This window comes from Polyodon spathula, chromosome 9 (assembly GCF_017654505.1).
Source record: "Polyodon spathula isolate WHYD16114869_AA chromosome 9, ASM1765450v1, whole genome shotgun sequence".
NCBI lineage: Eukaryota > Metazoa > Chordata > Actinopteri > Acipenseriformes > Polyodontidae > Polyodon > Polyodon spathula.
In genome coordinates this window covers 3384614-3405327 of record NC_054542.1, presented here as the reverse complement: position 1 = coordinate 3405327, position 20714 = coordinate 3384614, and the positions used below count along the sequence as shown (strand labels likewise).

General features: G+C 38.1%; 1 protein-coding gene across 3 annotated transcripts in view; it reads right to left on the bottom strand.

Annotated features, from left to right (window-relative positions):
- gucy1a2 (guanylate cyclase 1, soluble, alpha 2) overlaps positions 1-20714 on the bottom strand; it is a 39530-nt gene that overhangs the window by 5846 nt on the left and 12970 nt on the right. For all 3 annotated transcript variants that reach the window (XM_041258793.1, XM_041258792.1, XM_041258794.1), the window contains 3 exons: positions 11309-11794; positions 10304-10447; positions 340-494 (listed from right to left, as the gene is read on the bottom strand). In XM_041258793.1, coding sequence (XP_041114727.1) covers positions 340-494; positions 10304-10447; positions 11309-11794 — 785 coding nt within the window. The remainder of the gene's footprint in view (positions 1-339; positions 495-10303; positions 10448-11308; positions 11795-20714) is intronic.

Below are 20714 nucleotides of genomic sequence, written 5' to 3'. Positions count from 1 at the left end.
CTCTATTAAATTTGTCCCAAGGCTTGTCTTGATGAAAATGACCCATCAGTCATTTGCTAACAGGATTAACAAGCAATATAAACATGCATAAAAAATATAAGCAGTGAAATGTCATAGCAACTAGATGAAAAGGAAAACTGGTACTTTAACACCCAAACAGACACAACTCTGCTAATATATGTATTTTAAAATAGATTTCCCCCCCCCCATACTTTCACACCTTGTTTCAATTATTATATTTCCATAAGCACCCTGTAGCTGTGCCTATTTGCTTGTCCTATCAGTGTCCTATCAGCTATTTTATTCCTATCTGTGTGTTTTCCCCTGGTTGGTACTCACTGGTATGAGGTTGGGCTGACATTGATACACCGTGGATGGCTTCCAGACTCAAACTTGCTGGCAAGAGTGACATTGTTCCCAAACAGGCAGTAACGAGGCATTTTCACACCAACAACACCAGCCAGAACAGACCCTGAGTGAATTCCAATTCTCAGCTGAAAAACAAAGCAAAGGAAATAAAAAAGGAGATGTCTTTGTACTCATGGTTTCCAAACTAAAACGATCACACAACACTTAAACCTTGAAAATCCCAGTCCAGTAGCTATATCACAATCACATTTTTAAATAAGATAAATCATAAATCTGTAAATGGCTTTTTTTTTTTCTACCCTGTAATAGCGTCAGTACTATTTTCACTGATTCCCTTATGGAGTGGTATTACGGTATAATACAAGAGGACCACCTTGGAGATTGCTATTCTAAGTGTTGTGCAATTGGAGATGTTTTAGTGGTTCTTGTTGCAATTGTTGTGTGTTAGCTTTACTTTTTGATAAGTTTGTGTTATGGTTTGACTGGCGTTCGGGAGCTGCTCTTCATCGCTGCCTGCCATAGGCATAAATAATGTAGGCTAGATCAGCCAAGGGGTCAGGTGATCTTCCATTTCGGAAGGGATTTCCTTTTGTTTTTCTGGAGAAACGCTGCCGTGCACTGCATGCTGCTGGAGATTAGTAATGGAAAGATATTTTGTCTGACCCAGCCTACATTAAGGCAGGCACCTAGGACTGAACAGCAGTATCTGAATAGTCAAATCACCTTAACACAGACAAATTAAAAAAGGTGTCCTAATTAGAAGGAAACAAATGAAGAAAACACAATTTGAAGATACTTACTCCACTTCCAAGAAATTAAAAGGTTGAACACACAATGGTATTGGGGAAGGGAAAATGATAGCGAAGGTAACTTAAGACAGGAAAACAGAATTTTTAGATTTGGTCTGCCGCTGTTTTAGATACAGTGAAGTGCCCCAGACTCTAGAAGACATGATTAAAAACAGCACACAAACTGCAAGGGTTCCTTTGGTGCAGTTGTGCAGTTGATTTCCTCCTCAGTACTCTAAGCCAATACAGGTCAAAAGGATAATTCTCAAGCGTTGGCTCTGATTGAACCACTTTTCTACTGAGATCATCTCTTTTTGATACCTCGTGGGTGCCCCCCCCCACCCCCGTAACAGGAAGCAACTATTTCCAGGACTGTGCACTTGAGTTTTTAAAAACTATAAGAAATGCATACAATAAATGATATAAACAGAAAGGTTATTTTATACTGTTGGTTTTGCCTGGTTAGAAAACGGTATTAAAATTTAAAAAATAAATAATCAAAGGAGGCTAGAGTCAAAGAACCATATTCTAATTTCACTACACAATTGCTAATATTTATGTTGATTTCCTCATGTATTGGCTATTGAATAACACACTAGAAGGGGTATGTTCCATTTTGGGTGAATGAGGAGCTCTATTCAGGCTGCAGGACACACAGAAATTCATGTAGACGCTCCACTACGTGTGAACTACTGAACAGTTCTGGTTATAAACCAAAAATTAAACCACATAGGTCTTCCCTACCCCATGTGGGGATTTAATGTAGGTGCTGGTAATGCATCTTAATTAGTTTTAGAATGGTAAATGATGGTAATTACCTTTCAGAACAAAAAATGCGCTAAATGGCAATTTGGAGTAAATAGCTTTGAGAATCGAGCCCATTAAACAAGTTTTCCCTTTCAGTATATTCATCAAATCAGTGACTTGGTGTGGGAGTGATTGTATGTGGTTGCAAGTTTAAAAATACTCCTCTTGTGACACGGTGATATCATACCAGATCACTGCATAGCCACAAAAAATGCAACACACATTAGCCATAGGGGTCAGTTGAGGGCAGGTTTTGAATTTCTTTCAGCCTTAAGACAACATCAGGCAGATGAGTCCAGTACACCAAAAACAGAGTTAAAAAACAGAACCAACAGACACATTTTTAGACTTAATATAAAATAAAGCTTATTCTATCAGTGCATTGTCAGTCTCAATATATTTATATATATCAATGTTTCTGCCCTGTACGCCTTAGCTCTGAGCTGGTGGAACAGAAGGAGGCTATTAATAGGGCTTAAAAGCTTCCTACTGCTCCAACAGCACTGAGGCGAGGGAGGTGTTAATTGAATACAAGCGTGCTTTCTTAAGCCAGGAAGAAAAGTGGGAGTGAACTGATTCAGAGACTTTGACACAAATTAACTGATAACAGCAACTGCGCAGTGAATGTACCAATTTATTGCGATATTTGCATTTCTAGGATAAGCCCCATTGAAGTGAGGCCACATCATCAAGGTGGACCCGGGATACAGCAGCCCTTTCGTTTACAGTTCAACGCTGTCCTCCAGCAAGCACTGTACATTATGTATCCCAACACTATCCCAATTATTTTTGGGTGAACTGTGTATTCTGTAACTGAATGTCCTGTTGTGAACCATAGTACAGATATATGCCCCTGTTACTGTACCGTGAAGATACTGACTCATTGATTTAACATGCGGAGAGATTAATTTAACCAGATGAAAAATGCAATGCTATGAGGGTGGTCCAAGTGAAACTGTGCCCTGGATAGTGACGGTAGGCCTGTACTGCTTGAGAGAAGAGGCTGGAAGAGCTTCACAGCTGGAGTATCAGGTGTTCAAATCCTCATCAATCTTGAACTTGACATCTTTGATGTTCCTTACACTTTTGACTGCTACACAAATATAGTATTTGCATTCCTGCTGTACTGCAGTCAGAATTAAAATTGTATTTGCTTCTATTAAAATCTTTGTAAACGTGTTTTAGCAAAACACCACGTCAATTAGTTAAGTAAAAACACTCAGGAGCAGTTATACTGCATGTTTCATAACCCACGCTCTCACAAATATTGTGCTGTTATGAAAGAAAATCTTTTGTTTTGTATTTTTATCATTTATAAGGTTTACACATACTGTTTTAAGTCTGGTTTTTAGCAGGTCGCTGGAAAATAATCCTCAGATGAGCCATTGCAGTTACTGTGAACGTCTCCATTTCAGATTTCGGCTTCCCAGCAACATCAAAACAGGATTCCACTTGGCAAGATAGAGGCAGTCTGTTTACAGAGACCAAGTGGCCTGGTGGTCAAAGGTTTGTGATTAGAATGCGTGTGTCCTGGCCTGGTTGAAAGGGAAATTCCAAATAATCGTATGAAGACATCTGTACACTGTTAGAAGTGTATAACGATCATTTTCTGTGCACTCTACCATGTAGTCTGGACAATATACCCTCCAAAAATTGTAATTTCCAAAATACAACAGTGTAACTAGCAAAGCAGTGCAGTGAATAAGACAAATCTCTGGCACTCCATTCAGCTATTCAGATATGTACAGACACCCTGCTGGTGCTAGCAGGTACACTTGAATTCTCTACTCTCTCACAAACACTCTTGACCGAGATTTCTAAATGTGATGCAGTGTTAGGACCCTCCTGCGATGAGACACATTAATACAACAGACAGCAATCACGCGGCATCTAACAGTTTCACTGCCATCTCCTAACTGCTGGCAGTAAGTCTTGGTATAGTCAAACTGAGGGCTGAGAGTTCAGATTGTCAGAATGTATTTAGCCTGGTGCATTTGTTAAACATAATCTGCACAATTTAAAATAAGCATAAACAGGCACATCGTTGTTTTATAAAAGCCACTGGATTAAGCAGAAACGAAAATGTGACAAATTTGTCTACACACTTTATGTGTTTCCGTGACAATGACAACGACAAACAGCTTCACATCCCAGTTTCATATGCATTCAATTCCGTGCTGTTAGATAGATTTATTACCATTTTCCATTTGGCTATTATCACTAGGATTGGTGTCTCAGTATGTAATTTTAAGTATGACCATTCAGAACCATTCAGCAAGGGGGTAGCTGTTCAGCTCAGCTTTGAAGAGCACTGGAAGTGTTCACTTGGGAAGCTGACATAGTTCCCAACAAGAATTTCCATTTCTTGTCTGATAACACTTCAAATCCAGTACTTATCAGCTTTGATCAGTGTTTCCATACCTCAGTACGTATAAAGGCATTGTTGAAAGGATTAGGAAGTGGTTCCATCACATTGCCTGAGAAGGCATAAGAGAAGGCAGAACCAGAAGACAGTCTTTGTGGATGTGTGACATTTATATGAGTACCCAGGGAGCCGACCTCAAGTCTGATTGTGTCAACATGTCATCTTTGCTGAGTAACAAAAAATAAATAAATCAATCAATCTGGAGTCCCTGTGTTCACTTCTTTGAACACCAAGACCGGCTCCAGCAGGTTATCCTACTGTTTGGAGAGAGGATCTTTATTTTTTATTGCACCTTTCTATTTGCAGTGGGTGACTCACAGAACCCCCACAGACCCAGCTCGCTGTGGCTTCAATGACTGTAGTGTGTGTATGTGAGCGAAAGTGTACACAAGCCTGACTAAAACAATACATTCGAAATTGTGTCGTGCTCTTCACAGGTGTGAATCCTACAAAACAGGCTACTGTGCCAGAAAAGAAATAACTAACAAAGCATGTTCAGCTGCAAATACAAAAAAATAATTAAAAATGGAGACACTCAGAATTACTACTAGAAGGGTGCCAATTTTGTCCCAATTTTAACCCACTCAGACCCCCCTTGATCACTATGTATATTAATATCGCTGAACAGATCATCTCAAACAGGCAGCATATTAGGTACCATCCACATATTTTATATATGATCATGATGTTCTGATAAAAGAATAAGCTCCATTTCTTTAACATGTACTCATTATGAATATGTAATATTATCTTGGATGCCCTACACTGCACATTCTAAAGGTTAATACTATCTTTCCCATGGTCTGATGGCCAGTACTACAGATCTCCAGATGAGTGCTGCTGGAGTCTGTGGTCTGCATTTCATCTACTTTATATACAGTTGAATATATGAAGATGAGCTTCATGTATTCAACTGTACAAAAAGTAGATGAAATGCAGACCACAGACTCCAGCAGCACTTAAATCCAGAACCATGGACAGCAACCAATTGACAATTACTTTAAGGGAGAATTTCTAAGAACTGTTTGTAATTATTCCATTTGTTCCAACCACTTTAAAATAAATAAGCAGCATGCGTGTGCATACTGCAACATTCATTTTAAAACAACTTTTGTTGCAATCCATTTGGTGCTGACAAATCCAAGAACAGCTCTTATCAATCTGAATATAGGCTGGAGGCAATCTACTCCAGAAGCTTGTAATACTCTGAGGTGCAAACAGTAACGAAGCTGGAAACAATACCAGTTCACACATTCACGCCTCTTCATTTGTTTGAACAACACCGTGTCATTCCTTGTGCTCCATGGGTATTATAGAGCCGTGTGCTCATAAATAATAATGGGCAAAATCTTTCTGGAGTGTCATTAATAAGGTAATGTATTGCAGCAGTCAAATACTCATTTAATGCAATCAAAATAAATACATGATCATTTTGAGCTTTCTGTACCTATATTCATTCATACACCTAATAACCAACATATAGCATTACATACACCCCTATGTATTCCACCAGTTATCTTAAAAATATCAAATCAGGATTATGGAAGAGTTACACGATGGGAAAGCAGGAAGATAAAGAAATGTATTTCTTGTAAGCATTGCAAGGTGGTTCTCAAATCATTTTGTGCTTGTGCTAGTGTTGCAATACAATATATTTGTCTGTGACTTCCAGAAATTGAATCCCTCTTAATTAAATGTAAAAATGCCAACATGTATTTGAAATATCACATGATGCTGTGACCTTTCAACTTTTCTGGCACCACCTGGTCTATAGTAATAGTATGACGCAGGCGAGGCCAGCAGAGTCCAAAGATCACACATCATGTGATTTCTTTGGAATCAGGAAGCACTCAAAAGAAGCCACATTCTACAGATAACACTAGGTGGATTTTGGTATAGAGAAAATGATTACCATCCAATAGTAGAGCAATATAAAAACATAAGAAAATGTAGAAATGAAATGAGGCCATTTGGCTCAGCTATGCTCATCTGGTTCCTTGACACAGATTGATCTCAAAACTGGTTGGGTCTTAAAGGATCCCAGTGATTCAGCATCAGCAACATGACAAGAAAACCCATTCCATACCCTCACCACTCTCTGTGTAAAGAGATGTCTCCTACCCTCTGTCCACATTTTCAACTGTGTGGTTTGGTCATGATTTGTGTGATGTGCTTTAAGGATTAATTAGGGTTAACTTTGTCAACTCCTTCTAAAATTTGAAAGACTTCAGTCAAGTTTCCCTTCATTCTTCTTCGTTTAAGGCTAAATAGAGCAAGAAGACCAAATAATAAAAATGAAAATTGAAACAACTTACCTTTAACAAATATCAAAATTGTTTGCACATCTACATCCTACACCCTAGATTTGATTAGTGTCTTGATATTGTTGTCCCAAAAAAGAAAAAAAAAACCTTCCCAGTAGTTCTTATTAAGGGACAAGAAAGGCATTATTTTTCATATTTGGACCCAAACCAATAAAAAATAGCAAAACCATCCAGTGGAGTTGGTATGTGTACAAATTTATTAGACCATGCAAGTTATTGCAGCAAGAGGAAGCCAGTGTACATTAGAATGAGGGACACAGAGAGAGAGAGAGAGAGAGAGAGAGAGAGAGAGAGAGAGAGAGAGAGAGAGAGAGAGAGAGAGAGAGAGAGAGAGATTTCCTGAGCTTCAATCACCTTTATTTACTAATTTAAATTAATTGTGTATATAAATCTTCAGCACCTGAAGAACTATTTGCTGTAAACAGGGATGTGGTCATTCAAACTGGTTTACGGTGCATTTTGTGACAACTAAAGGAACTACTGGTAGTTAAAAAAAGGGGCGCGTACCAAGTTGTCGCTGTCCATGGTACTGGCCTTGCTGGCCTTTATATGGGTCAATATTTCAACATTGATTATACATTAACTGGTGAACTGTATAGTGCAGGTCACCAGACCAAAGAGAAGATAGTATTAACTTTTAGAATGTGCAGGGTAGGGCAGCCAAGGTGAGGTGTATCATCTGAGTTTTGAGGACAGCTCAAGGAAGCTGTTTCTCAATTCCATCTGCAAACAGAGATACAGCTGTAGCAATACCGGAGATTTCCCATAAAGTTTGGTCCAGTACAGGTATTCACAGTATTTTTCCTCCATCCTAACTCGGACAAAGTAACTACCATGGCTCCTACTTGAGCTGAACATCTGTGAGTATTTGCCATACTGAGGAATGCATTGTACAAATAACATTAAACACATTATTGTATCCTATTAAAATCACCACCCTGATTGCTTCAGCATTTAATGGGAACTTCGGTCTTGATTACTGCCTGACATCTAGGTCTCAGTGAATTACAAATAAACACCTTATTATATTAATCGCTATTTTACACACAAATTTCTTCTGGAACTATAATTGTACCTCATATTTTCATGTTACAGCTTGTTCAGTTTTAATTGGTGTTAATTTATAATGAATAGCTGCTTTCGCTCTTATATTTTAATTAGTCTATGAGGTCTTGTATAATATTTAACAACACATAACTACAGAACTACATAACTTCTGCAAATTAATCATTTTTAATACGGTCATAAGTGCAAGGTTAATTTGAGGACTCAAAAGTGTACCTGGGGAGTTTGTTACTTGTAAGATGTACGTTTCTCAGACAGTTACCTTCTACAAGGCTGCTGATTGGCTAGCGTTCTTTTCATGTGTCAATTAGAACGTTTTACCATTAGTATTTCTCAAACAGTGAAAGCATGATGAGTAACACTCACCGCTGAGAAATCGGAATTACTGTTTGAACTAATACCAGAGATTAAAGCAATGAGTAATCCTCTGCTGCTTCTTGTATCCTACATTAATTAAGGATGCTACACTAAAAATGCAGTCAAAAGTATTCTTGAATGCCAAACGAGTTACACACTGTTAAACGTGTGTTAATACATGACGCAAAATACATTTCTTACTTCATTTTTCATCCTATAGTCTGCATAACAGTTATTTTATCCATCAGTTTATAATGCAACTGCTAGAGGTAAAAACACACATAGTTTACTCAATTACTGGAGTTCCAGAAATGCAGTGTTGCAGTCGGTTCCCAGGCGTCTAGACTGAGGTTCACTTCGAATTATTTTGCCTAGTACACTGAACTCTAAAACCCTACATTGCAATTTAACAGTCATTTTCACTTTGGACATTATGTGTCAGAAAACAACCACTATGTTTGTGTTTGAGACCTACTTATATTCCTGTTAAACATATATACATTTTCAACTCACACACTGTTGATTTTTTTTATGGAATAAAACTAATTTCCATAATTTTTTAGCATACAGTACATGGCACTGACACAAATGCTCTATCAATTTGGCACACTTTTCCTGAAGAGCCTGCAGGTTTGATTCCAAAAGTGTTTTACTCCAAATGGTAAACAGCAGATTTTTTTTCAGAAAGGAATACACCCAATTAACTTCCTAAACCAGAAAAAAATAACAACTCAGACATTTAATTTAGTCGGACATTATTTATTACCTTCAGAATTTTAATTTTAATTACAACAGTTTTCTATGGCCTGCCATAGTTACCACACTGTGCTTTTACTTGGGAAAGATTTGTAAGGGTACCAGCAGCAAAAGACGGAAGATGTTAAGCAGTTAACATCTGCGTATATTCACAGGCGAATATAAAACTGCGTCATTTTCACCAAACCAATTTAAACCTAAAAAAAATGCAGGGATGCACAACCTGAAGCTTAATTAAAGTTCATTGAAGAACAATTAATTCTGATTAATTAAGAGGAAAGGAAAAACCAAGACTTCCATTGGCTTCCATTGCATTTGTAACTGCCTTTTGCTAGAACCTATTAATGTGACACATGAAAGTCAGAAGTCCACAAGTCAGTCATCAGGGATCAGGCATCAGGCATCAGTCCTCTTTGAATCAATCATCAGGCATCAGCCCTCAGTCCTCTTTGAGTCAGTCATCAGGCATCAGTCATCAGCCCTCAGTCCTCTTTGAGTCAATCATCAGGCATCAGCCCTCAGTCCTCTTTGAGTCAGTCATCAGGCATCAGGTATTAGGCAATCAATCCTCCTCAAGGTTTTATTTATTTATTTATTTATTTATTTTAAGTAGAGAGTGAGGGGTTGAGCCAAGTAGTCTAACCCAATCAAACAAGAGCAAAAAACTTTCAATGCTTCCATTAGATGACACAAATGTCAATCAATCGTTCGACAAGCAGATGGAATTAATTGTGGTGGGTGAGTAAGAAGTTTTCAAAGAAAAGAGGATTGTATAATTAATAGAAATAATGAAAATGCAAACTAATTGCTAGCAATACAGTGTAGCTGCTGATTAGTCGATGCATTTTTACCGTTCTTTAGCTGCATTGTCTGATTGGGTGATTTAGACCACAATTTCCCAATCCTGGTCCTGGGGACCCACAGTCTCTGCTGGTTTTCATTCAAGTCAGCTATAACATTTTATAAGTAACTTAAACTGTTACGCAACTGTTTAAAAGCTGAAAACAATTAAAAAGGTCAAATAAATGATCAGTTCAATTAAGGGTCTAGTTAAGTAATTGACAGCTCAGTTGTAATGAAAACCAGCAGACACTTCCCAGGGACAAGGTTTGGAAACCTTGACTTAGACAACTGACTCAAGGAGGACTGATGCCTGACACAGGAAGGAGTGCTACCTGAGGATGTCCTAAAATGGACACCGTACACATGACTCATTCAAGTTTTTAAGCAGCCAGGGTCTGAGATACAAGGTAACAAGATAAGAAGTGTGGTTCTCTCACAAACGATCACTTTAAGAGTCATACCATTAACAACCTCTGGTATTGTATTGCTACATACAGAATGCACATTTTATCATGATATGTCATTGTATGTCATTGTTTATCAGTGTGTTCAGTCCCACCAATGCTCACCTGTATGGGTTTCTCATCTGGAGTCAACACTTCTTCAGAAAGTTCCATCATCTTTAGGGCCATGAGTGCGATTGGTTTGGCATGACAGTCACTCTTCTTGTGCAGTCCTGATGCCACACAGTATGCATCTCCTATCGTTTCTATCTGCAACAATCCAAAATTAAATAATCAGTCTCCCGCTGGCTCAGAGAAAACCAGTTAACCTGTTAACATCTTTTTAACCCCTCCCCCCCCCTCCCCCTCCCCAATTGATTTTACTTGCCCTATCAAACTAGAAGACATGGTTGTTTACCTCAGGCCATATGGAACCAAGCAATACAGGTTAGTTGAGAATGGGGAATCAATTTATAGGTACTTAATTCAATGCTTCCTGGGTGGGTTTAAAGAGAGCTTGTAAACTGAAAACATGCACTGCCCTCCAATAAATATTGGGAAGGAAATGTAGACCACTTGGGGGGACCAAGTTAGTAAATATAGACCTGATTGGGTTCATTTTTGATATACTAGAATATATGTAATACGCATAAAGAAATAACATTAATTGGCCTCCTGTTGCATGACCTGACAAAGGACAGCGCATGCAATCTCTGCTGACTTTTCTTTTCAGATAAAGGTATTTTGCTCTCAAGGGAGAGGAAAAGCATTGAATGAAGAAACATTTAAAACTGTTAGAACTGCATGGAGCCTGTAATTTATTCAGTAACTCTGACCCAGGCCTCTGAAGTCTTCTTAGTCTTCAAGGTACAGTGGTTTTCTGCATTAACCTGAAGAATGAAAAAACACTACAGTACTGAGTTCTACAGTAAGTAGGCACTAGACATGTGGCAATAATATAGAATACTGAGTTTCTCAGTGCACCGATCGGGTAGATGTTTGTTTAGTTTTTTTTAAATAAGCCAGATGGCTAAAGTATACTTAAAAACTAAGAAAACATGAATATTGGAGTACTGGTAAAAAAATGACTAGTGTCCTATAAAATACAGGATGGAAAAAAAAGGAACATACCTTGTATACATCCAGTATTCCACACTGATAATCAAAGAGAGTGTAGAGCTCATTCAACATGCTGATCACTTGCATGGGGGTACACTTGGCACACACAGCGGTAAAGCCAACAATGTCCGAGAAGAGCATGGTGACATCGTCAAACTTGCGTGCCTGCACAGTCTTGCCCTGCCAGAGCTGCTGGGCCACATTCCCGGGGAAGATTGAGTAGAGCAGGTCCACAGTCCTCTTCTTCTCCTCTTCTAGGGCCTGGTGGGTCTTTTCTAGAGTGGCCTTCAGTTTGTCCATACGCTTCTTCAAGCCGTCCTGGGCCTTCGTCTGCTCGCCCACAAGGATGACGTCCCGCGTAGCATCATGGATAGGAATGTCCGAGAGGTGCAGACCTCGGCCCATCAACTCCTCCAGCTTGTCCACACAAGGAGACCCCAGGAATAGGACAGTGTTGGACTCGAGGACGTGGATCATCTGCCCTTTTATTTCCATCACCTGAAAAATACAAGGAAGTTTTAAATACACCATCCTGAAAAGTTGCTAAATGATCAGTGTGTCAACCCAGTATTAATCAATATATGATCTATCCATCATGATAAAAATGCAGGTTTATATCATAGAGGGTCATCGCTCCCAGCATTGCACACTTCCTGGGCTTTCAAGATGAAAGCAGACACACATTACTTATTGATTTCAGAGAAAACAGAATTGTTTTTAGCTACCTTTTTGCTTTGCACACTATTGAAATGAGTATCTCTACAGTCAGACGTTATTGCTGGTAAACCCTTCAGACTAAAATAACCCTATTAATCTCAAAGGTACTTAACCCTCTACCTCATGCTGTTGCCTTAAGGCAACAAAATATGATTGTGACAGGATAGCACCACGGCCCAAGCTGTTACCAGCAGGAAAGAGACCCAAAGACAGAGCTGCAGTTAAAGCACTGTTGTGCACATTTATTAAACAAACAAACACAAAAGCAGGCACAAACAAAACACGTCACGAGGGTGTGATAGAGATCGAATGATTCTTGGTGTTAGCTCTCCTTCCTGACCTGAGAGGCAGCTGCATAAAGGGAACATAATACCCTGGACTGGTAGGCCTGGCAATTCATTCCCAAGGTTAGGTGGAAGTCGGCCATCTAGAAAGGGGACAGCTACGGTACACTAAATCAATGACCCAGACAAGAAACGGTGTGGCATCCGCGGATTGGAGGAGAGGGATGTGCTTGTTAACCAAGGGGTCATGGTTGGTGGTATTTAAGGGGACATAATGATCTGATCTGTTCCTTTATAATTTTCTCCCCAATGAAGTCGTGTCCAATTATTTATAGACTCAGCTCACCACTACCACCCCTGTGCTGACTCGGGAGGGGCAAAGACAAACATAAGCTGTTCTCCAAAGCATGTGCCGTCAGCCACCCGCAGCTTTACACACTGCAGACTCACCACGCAGCTAGCCAAAGCTACAGCATCGGAGGACAACGCAGCTCTGGGCAGCTTACAGGCAAGCACACGGGCGTCCGACCAGACCACATGGGTCGCGGCGGGGCCGAGGACACCCTGGCCGACCTAGCCCTCCCTCCCTGTACTGCTTCTCATTGACATTGTTTATTTTTACTGCTGTTTACCATCAGGCCATTGGATTTAAAAACCATTAAACAACCCTGTACCTGGATTATAATTGTCTGTCTGGTTATGGATCACCTGCATCTGTACACTGCTAACCACGTTGCTACAGATGGTCAAAATAAAAGGTTCAAAGACTACAAAGTTTGTCAAAATAATAATAAAACAATAAGTTTGTCAGATTTACCCAGTCTTGTTGAATAATGGATTTTCATTTTCTTATTAAGGCAGTAACAACATATTTTACAGTCCAGTGAGGACCAGGGCTCAATACGATGCTATTTGAGGAGGTGGGACATCCCTTCATGAAGCTGGACTTACAAGGCATGGCATTACAATGCATTGAGAATTTGTTCTCTTTTCTATACAATTTGTTGATAGTTTAATCATTTAAAAAATATTGTCATGCTTATAAATTACCAAGGACACGTGTAGGTGTGTTTTTGACATTGCAATTTGATTTTGTTGCCTGAAAGCTACACCATGCAGTTTACTCAAAAGTTTATACTGACTATGTGGTTCTTAAAAGCTACAGCTATGGCCAAACGTTTTGCACATCACCCTATACAATTAACAATTTTTGTTTCATATATGCGACGTTGACATATTGAATTACATACCACATACTGCAAAAGATGCAATACTACAGTAGTAACAGTATCAATGTTTCCTATTGGATGAATATAGGATTTCTGAAGAGAGTTTTTAAACTTTTAACAACCCCCTTTCCATTCGGAGACACATTTTGTATTTCAGCGATGGCAACCCTAGTTCAGGGTCCTACCGTTTGTGAAACAGCTACATTAACACCTAGAGAAATGTGGGTTCAATGTAATGTTGGTGAATATAGGCCTCCAGCCACAACTATAGCATTCACTCTGTAAGGTGTCATGACAGCACTATAAAGGGTGGGTCCTTATATTCTGTGATGTAAAGGTCTGCTGTAGTGTTCATCTTCCCTATCTGAATCACAAACCTCTTTATTACCACTCACAGGTACTTATACCCTCTTACATCCTGGGAAATCAAATCAACAACAAGTTCACTCCCACACAAAATCCCTTTTCCTGCAATATGGATATCAACCCCCCACCCCAAACAAAAAAAAAAAAGCATAAATTACAATGCATTGTCAGAAGGACTAGTACAGACATTACGACCTTGATGAATACACAGTTTCCACAAAAATTCCATTAATAACTTCAGTATAGTTTTCTACACTTTATTTTTTCATTTAGTGAAGTCCATTTTGTGTGCCTCAATACTAGAAAATTCACATCCTGTGCAACAGTATAAGGATCCCCTGAGCCTCATACTCGCTTTTCTTTTTCTAATATTTTATTTCTTTCTGTTTCATGGTCTATTATGTATAATTGTTGTTTTTACTTAGATCATTATTTAAGCAGAAAAAAAAACATTCTGTTTCAGCAATAAAAAAAAACCTTGAGTCTGGTTGTGGGGAACTGGGTTTGGGGAGCTGTGGCAAGCTGGCCTGATCGGTGACGTCAAACCCAGAAGAGACACAAACAGCACTGCGAGTGAAATGAAATGTGGGTGCGCTTGCTTGCGCATTTTAATAAATAAAAAGAATTAACAAAACACAAAACACTGAACAAAACAAATAGACAGACAAATAAACGGTGGACAAACTCCAAACAAGCATCATGCGAGTCCTCCCGCACGACTAGCATTGGTTTTGATTATGCCATTTTTACTCTCCCGACTCCCTCCCGTTCCTTCTCCCTTGAACACACCAACCCCGAGTGAGTGATCCATGCATCTATACAGTTTCGCCAGGATTCAATTACTAATTAATTATTCACTTGAATCCCAGCACAGGAACTAATCTGTGCACTCCCGTGCTCACATACTAATACACCTTTATCTGCACGTGAAGTGATTGTGCAATTCCCGTGACTAAATACATACTACAACTCTCAGCATGTTCAGCATGTGTTTGTTTAGATTAAGATGTGCTTGAATTATTTTCATTTATAAATCAAATAGTATATTTCTCTTTCAATACAATAAAGATGTTCTACCTTAACGATGTGACCTTTAGAAGGTATTGCTATATACTGTAACCACTGTCTTGTGATTACAAGAGATCTTTGCTGGGAAACCTTGCTTGCCACAGTCTGAAGAAGATGAATTTGACTACTCCTGTTTTGCACTACTTGTTGTCAGAAAATATTATTCCACCCATGAGTAAATTGTAAAAGCACACATTTCTGGGTTATTTACCCCCCCCCCCCCCCCCCCCCCCCCCCCCCCCCCATGGTATTAGACAATATATAAAACCTACATTACTTTGAGAAGAAAGGTGGTATGTGTATGTTTGAGTGTATCTGTGTGTATGTGTATGTATGTGTATGTGTGTGTGTGTGTGTGTGTGTGTGTGTATGTGAGTGTGTGTATGTGTGTGTGTGTGTGTGTGTGTGTGTGTGTGTGTGTGTGTGTGTGTGTGTGTGTGTGTGTGTGTGTGTGTGTGTGTGTGTGTGTGAGTGTAAGAGTGCTTTTTGAAAAATGCAGGGAAGACAGAGTTCTGCTATTTATAACTAAGCAGAGATGAACAGCATTTAAGTCCTTGAAGGTAGCAACAACACTGCAGTTAATAAAGCATACAGCATGTATCAGAATGTCAATAACTCCAAACACAATGTGTGGAATAATAATAATATTAACACATATGCAATTACATACAACCTAACATAGCATTTACAAATATGGAGCAAAAAAATATGGAAAAAAAATGTATTCAAACGAACACCCTGTAATTATTTACCTACTTCTTTTATACCATGAATAATTGCATATGATGCTGAATAAGGGGTCATGTTTTCTATCTGTTGATGCAGCACATACTGTATAAGCTCTCATCCACACACACACACACACACACACACACACACACACACGAAATTGAAACATCTGCTGCTCTGCTGGTAATGATTTATACTTAATCTTTAAACTTCATCCACCAAAACCTTTGACCCAAACTGTCAATATTATTAACTGAATACACAAAATACAATGCTCTTAATTGGTTTTACTTCAGCAGCATAAATTAACAGTGCTACTGGGCTACTAATTTCTCACATACCATAACTTCTGGTTTGTAGAACCCTAAAAACACCTCAGTAACGTATGCCAGCTCATATTAGATTCTGTACGACAGTTTAAAGAAGGAAAGGGAGTATACATTGTTCATCATTATCTTTTCATTATCTTATCTTTGTATTTTCCAATATCCTAAATAAAATATATATATATATATATATATATATATATATATATATATATATATATATATATATATATATATATATAATATTCGACACATTACAATATCAGCAGCAAATTGGCAGAGGCACTATTCAATTTACATACAGTACTGTGTGTTGACATCTAAGTTCATAGATACCATATATCAGTTTCATACTTAATCTATCATAGCTGTATTAGGGTTAATAAAACAATTAAAGTCAAAGCACAGCAGGAGACACAAAAAGAGCTGCAGTGGATTTCCATATCAAAGTATGGCAATTCATTAAGATGGGAATTGTCCCTGGGTCTATTATATTTGCACTATGCTGTCTGTCTGGAATGGGGAAGATAACCGACTTAAAACCTGCCCTGTTTTCCTGCCAGCTTATGAAAATTCATTAAAAAAAAAAAAAAAAAAAAAAAAAAAAAAGTTATTTTTAATAAGCATGAGGTACTGTGCTTGATAATGGTGGTGGCTTATCTAGAAAAAAACCAAAAAACTACTGAGCAGCTAGAGCTTTTGCCCTGGGGTTGTGGTTGCTAAGCACATTTGTTTAAGAAAATGATACCCTTTAGTTGTCCAAGGAGATAATATATGGGGTTGTTTATAGGGAACCTGTTTAGGCCAGCGATAAGTAAAAGATTAAGGAGTGTAAACTATTCTTTGGCTTATCAGTCCCTACAGTCTGCTAGCGAAAATAACAAATCTGTTGTTTATGAAGAGGGAATGTACTGTTGTGAACTGTGATCTGCATACTTGATGCTTGTGTGATGTACACTTGTAGATTTGCAACCACTGAACTCTGTCATGTCTTCAGTTTTTTAAGTTTATGATAGCGTATAAGTTAAGACTGATTCATCAGCACAACACAAAGAAAAAAAATATTCAACTAAAGTTGTTCATTTTTCCCCTGCAGACTCTATAAAGCAGGGAGGGCTATGCAATATTTTTGACTAAAATATCCATCCCGCGATTGCTAGGTACTTCTTTAAAAAAGTTTACTCGAAAACTGACTGCTACACTAAGACGATAGTTTCCACAACATCAATATGCTGCAAGTTACCTAAGATGGTCCTTGCAGTCTTTCCAAACCCATTAAAAACCTTACTCCAAACAGTCAGATTGTGGTTGTCAATGAGCCAGATATTGCTGAAGAGCCGCTGTGTTATAAAGTGTCATTCCCACGTATCTTGAGCCATGAAACTCTGGAAGCTGGGAATATATTTTATATTCCAGTGACAGAATTCAATGTGGGCAGAATACTGTAAAACAAAGCATCAATCAAATAACCCCACTTGCCCTGTAAGAATATACAGTGATCATTCTTCATAATAACATTTCCTACTGCTCTGTCACCCTGAAAATGGCACTATTGGAAGAGCAAATATTCCTAACTATATCATTTCAAACCTGGGTAATATCATGCCTTATGAATACACTCTGGTGATTATTCCTGCTCTGACACAGTTCATACTGCCTGATTCTCTCACTTAGCTGTGTTGCACCAGTTATAAGGTACTGAGAAAATACATATTTTTTAATTCATATATAATGGTGTGTATTTTAAAACAAGGTACACAAATGTAGGTTCAAAGATGTACTCCTCTCTATATTTACAGCAAAAGCCATATGAGTTGTAATATTATTTCACCTTTACAATCAATCTGCCCTGAATGCTCTTGCTCATAATATCCTGAGGCTTTTTACAAGATGATATGCAGAGATTAGGGCCGCTTTTCTTGCTTAACACAGTCTGGGATCTGTTCTGTCAGGCTTGGTTTTTGCCCTTTGCGGTTGAAAATGCCAGCAGATTCATGTATTGGCTACCACAACAAAAAGTCAACTGTAACATGTATTGCCAACCACAGTATTTTAAGCACCCAGGCGGTGTTTGAATATTCCTTTTAAAAAGAAATTCATAAACCACATACAAATTCTGCAGTACAATATTCCACAGCTTTACAGTTACCTTGTCCTTTCTGATTTGCTTTAGCCAAGTTAAGGATGAAGCCCTATTAGTCCTTAATGGAACATTATGCAGGTCGTAACATTAAAGAAAACAATAGTTTTTTTGGTTTTGTTTTGTTTTTTAGATATGCTTTACCATGCTTTCACCGTGCTTTATTAAAACTTTGCTATTATTTACTATGCACAAAGATTAATTAACTTAACTGGGGACTTCAACATGCTCTAATACAGTATATTCAGTTCAATGCCTGTACTAAATACAGCAATGCGTCGAGGATCCACCCCTCACATATCCACTCTAACCGTTTATCCACCATTATCAATCTCTTCAGCAACGTTATTTTATTATTGAACAGAGAAGATTAGTTCAGAGACCCAACCAAAGTTTCCCTACACTGTGTTGTATGTGCTCCGTGCGCTGCCATTGCTGGCAGTGTCACGTGAGCTGTTCAGTGTGTTGATATGTAAATAAATCCTGTTCACCTACGGGGAATATCAACTTAACCCTCCGTCTCGATCTCCTGCCTCACTCAGTAGCTAATGCACGCACCCACATGCCAGACAGCTACTGTGTCACAAGCTTGCTCCCTAATAAAAGCTGAATCTCAAAACAATAATAAATGTGAATATACTAATTGTTACAGCTGTGTATAATGGGATTTAAAACAGGATTCATTTATCCGCCTTTTTACATATCCACCCTTACTCTGGTCCCACCACAGTCAGATACGCGACGGATTACTATAATACATTAATTTGCAAATTAAATGTCCCACTTTGTGTGGATTAGGTTCAACTAGAATCCGAGGAATACATTTTCTATAAAGATTCAGGTTCATTGACCTAATACTGAGAACAAAGTATCTAATGTTTTTATAAGTGTCAATCTGTGTAAATTACAGTAAAATGTGAAATCCTGTTAGAAGTTAATCGACATTAACAATGAAAGCCAGTGTTTTAAAATCACCGGCACAAACGTGTACAGATGTTTTCTAGCAAAAAGGTTATAATAGTTATTAGTAGCCTTTTTGAGGTATTTAATTCTTCAGGAGATTATATTTTTGTATCAGTCTGTATTAAACATATATGTGTGTTATAAAACACTGGGCAAGATGGTTTCCGAAAGAAAAAAGGAAGCAATTAAAACATGCCAGTGACCACATCAGACGTCCATCCAGCTTTACAGACAAACAGACTCTGATAAACAGTTCTCTAGTGTGTGTACGTATGTAAGTTATTTGCTAATGTTGTTTTTCATATTGTCTATTTATTCTAAATTATTACATGTCACTAATGATGCTAACTGGACCCCAAATATAATGATCTTATGTCATTACTAGATAAGGTCTAACTTGTACCTCACCCCCCCAAAATAATTTTTTAAGATTAACTTTAATCCTGATTTTACTTGAGACTTTGCTATTGGCCAGGATGTCTTTTGTTAACAGTAAATATATTCCTTTTGTAATATGTGTATAATACTTAAATACAGTTTTAAAGCTTCTGGTGTTTAATTTATTAACTATTATTTTTCAAAATATTTTTTTCTCAGTAATTAAAAATTGTTCCAAACAGTAAAAAAGAAACCTCAAAAATCTAAACTCTGAGTCACGATGAGAGTCTTTCTTTTCCCTCTTGTTTATAGCGGATTACTATATAAACCATTACACAAGGGAAAATAGACACATGCCTTATCTCATGCCTCGGCTGATTTTTAATGGTCTTGCCATACTGACGTTACTTGGTAATCATCCCGTGAGAATGTATTATTCAACAATGGGCTGCGGCTGTGTTTGTTAATACAGCAGGAGAAAGGTGGCGAAAGAGCCGTCAATTATGCACTGCTTTCCCACAGCTGAATACACTGTTTGCAGTTATAAAAACAATGCATATAATAGTATTCCCTTTTTTTTTTTTCTCTCACAAGTCACACCTAATCAAATACTGTTACATTTTATCAGAAGGGCACACAGGAAGTTAGATGAAAGCTAAAAGGCACAGTGACGTCACAGTACACAGTGCAATGAAGCTGAGTCATGAAGATGTGTGCACGTTTTAAATAATGGTTATAGGGTATCAATAAATGGTACTTTCCTCCCCATAATGGCTGCTGCGTAAACGTTGAAAGTAAGTTGGAAAATGAATGCAGACAAAATAAATATTGATTCCTGGAGACATTATGCACATTGACAGACGTTAAAGAATAATTAATTGGATTTGTTTGGCAGCAGACAGATAAATAGCTATTAAAATCACATGTCAGCGGCTGTTTCACCACGTAATCGCTCCATGATGAATGGCAGAGGCCCCACAGGCTCAAATTAAGCACTTTATTGTGGCAACCCAGTAACATCGATAACTAAGAGTCATTACACGTCCCTCTTTCCATGCCTTTCAATAATTACACAACAATAATGTCGAGCTGCACCACTGAGAAACTATCCGTCACAAATAATAATTTAAAGATAGCTGTTTAAGCCAGGTGTTAGTATTGTATTTATCCTATTATTATTATTATTATTATTTATTATTATTATTATTATTATTATTA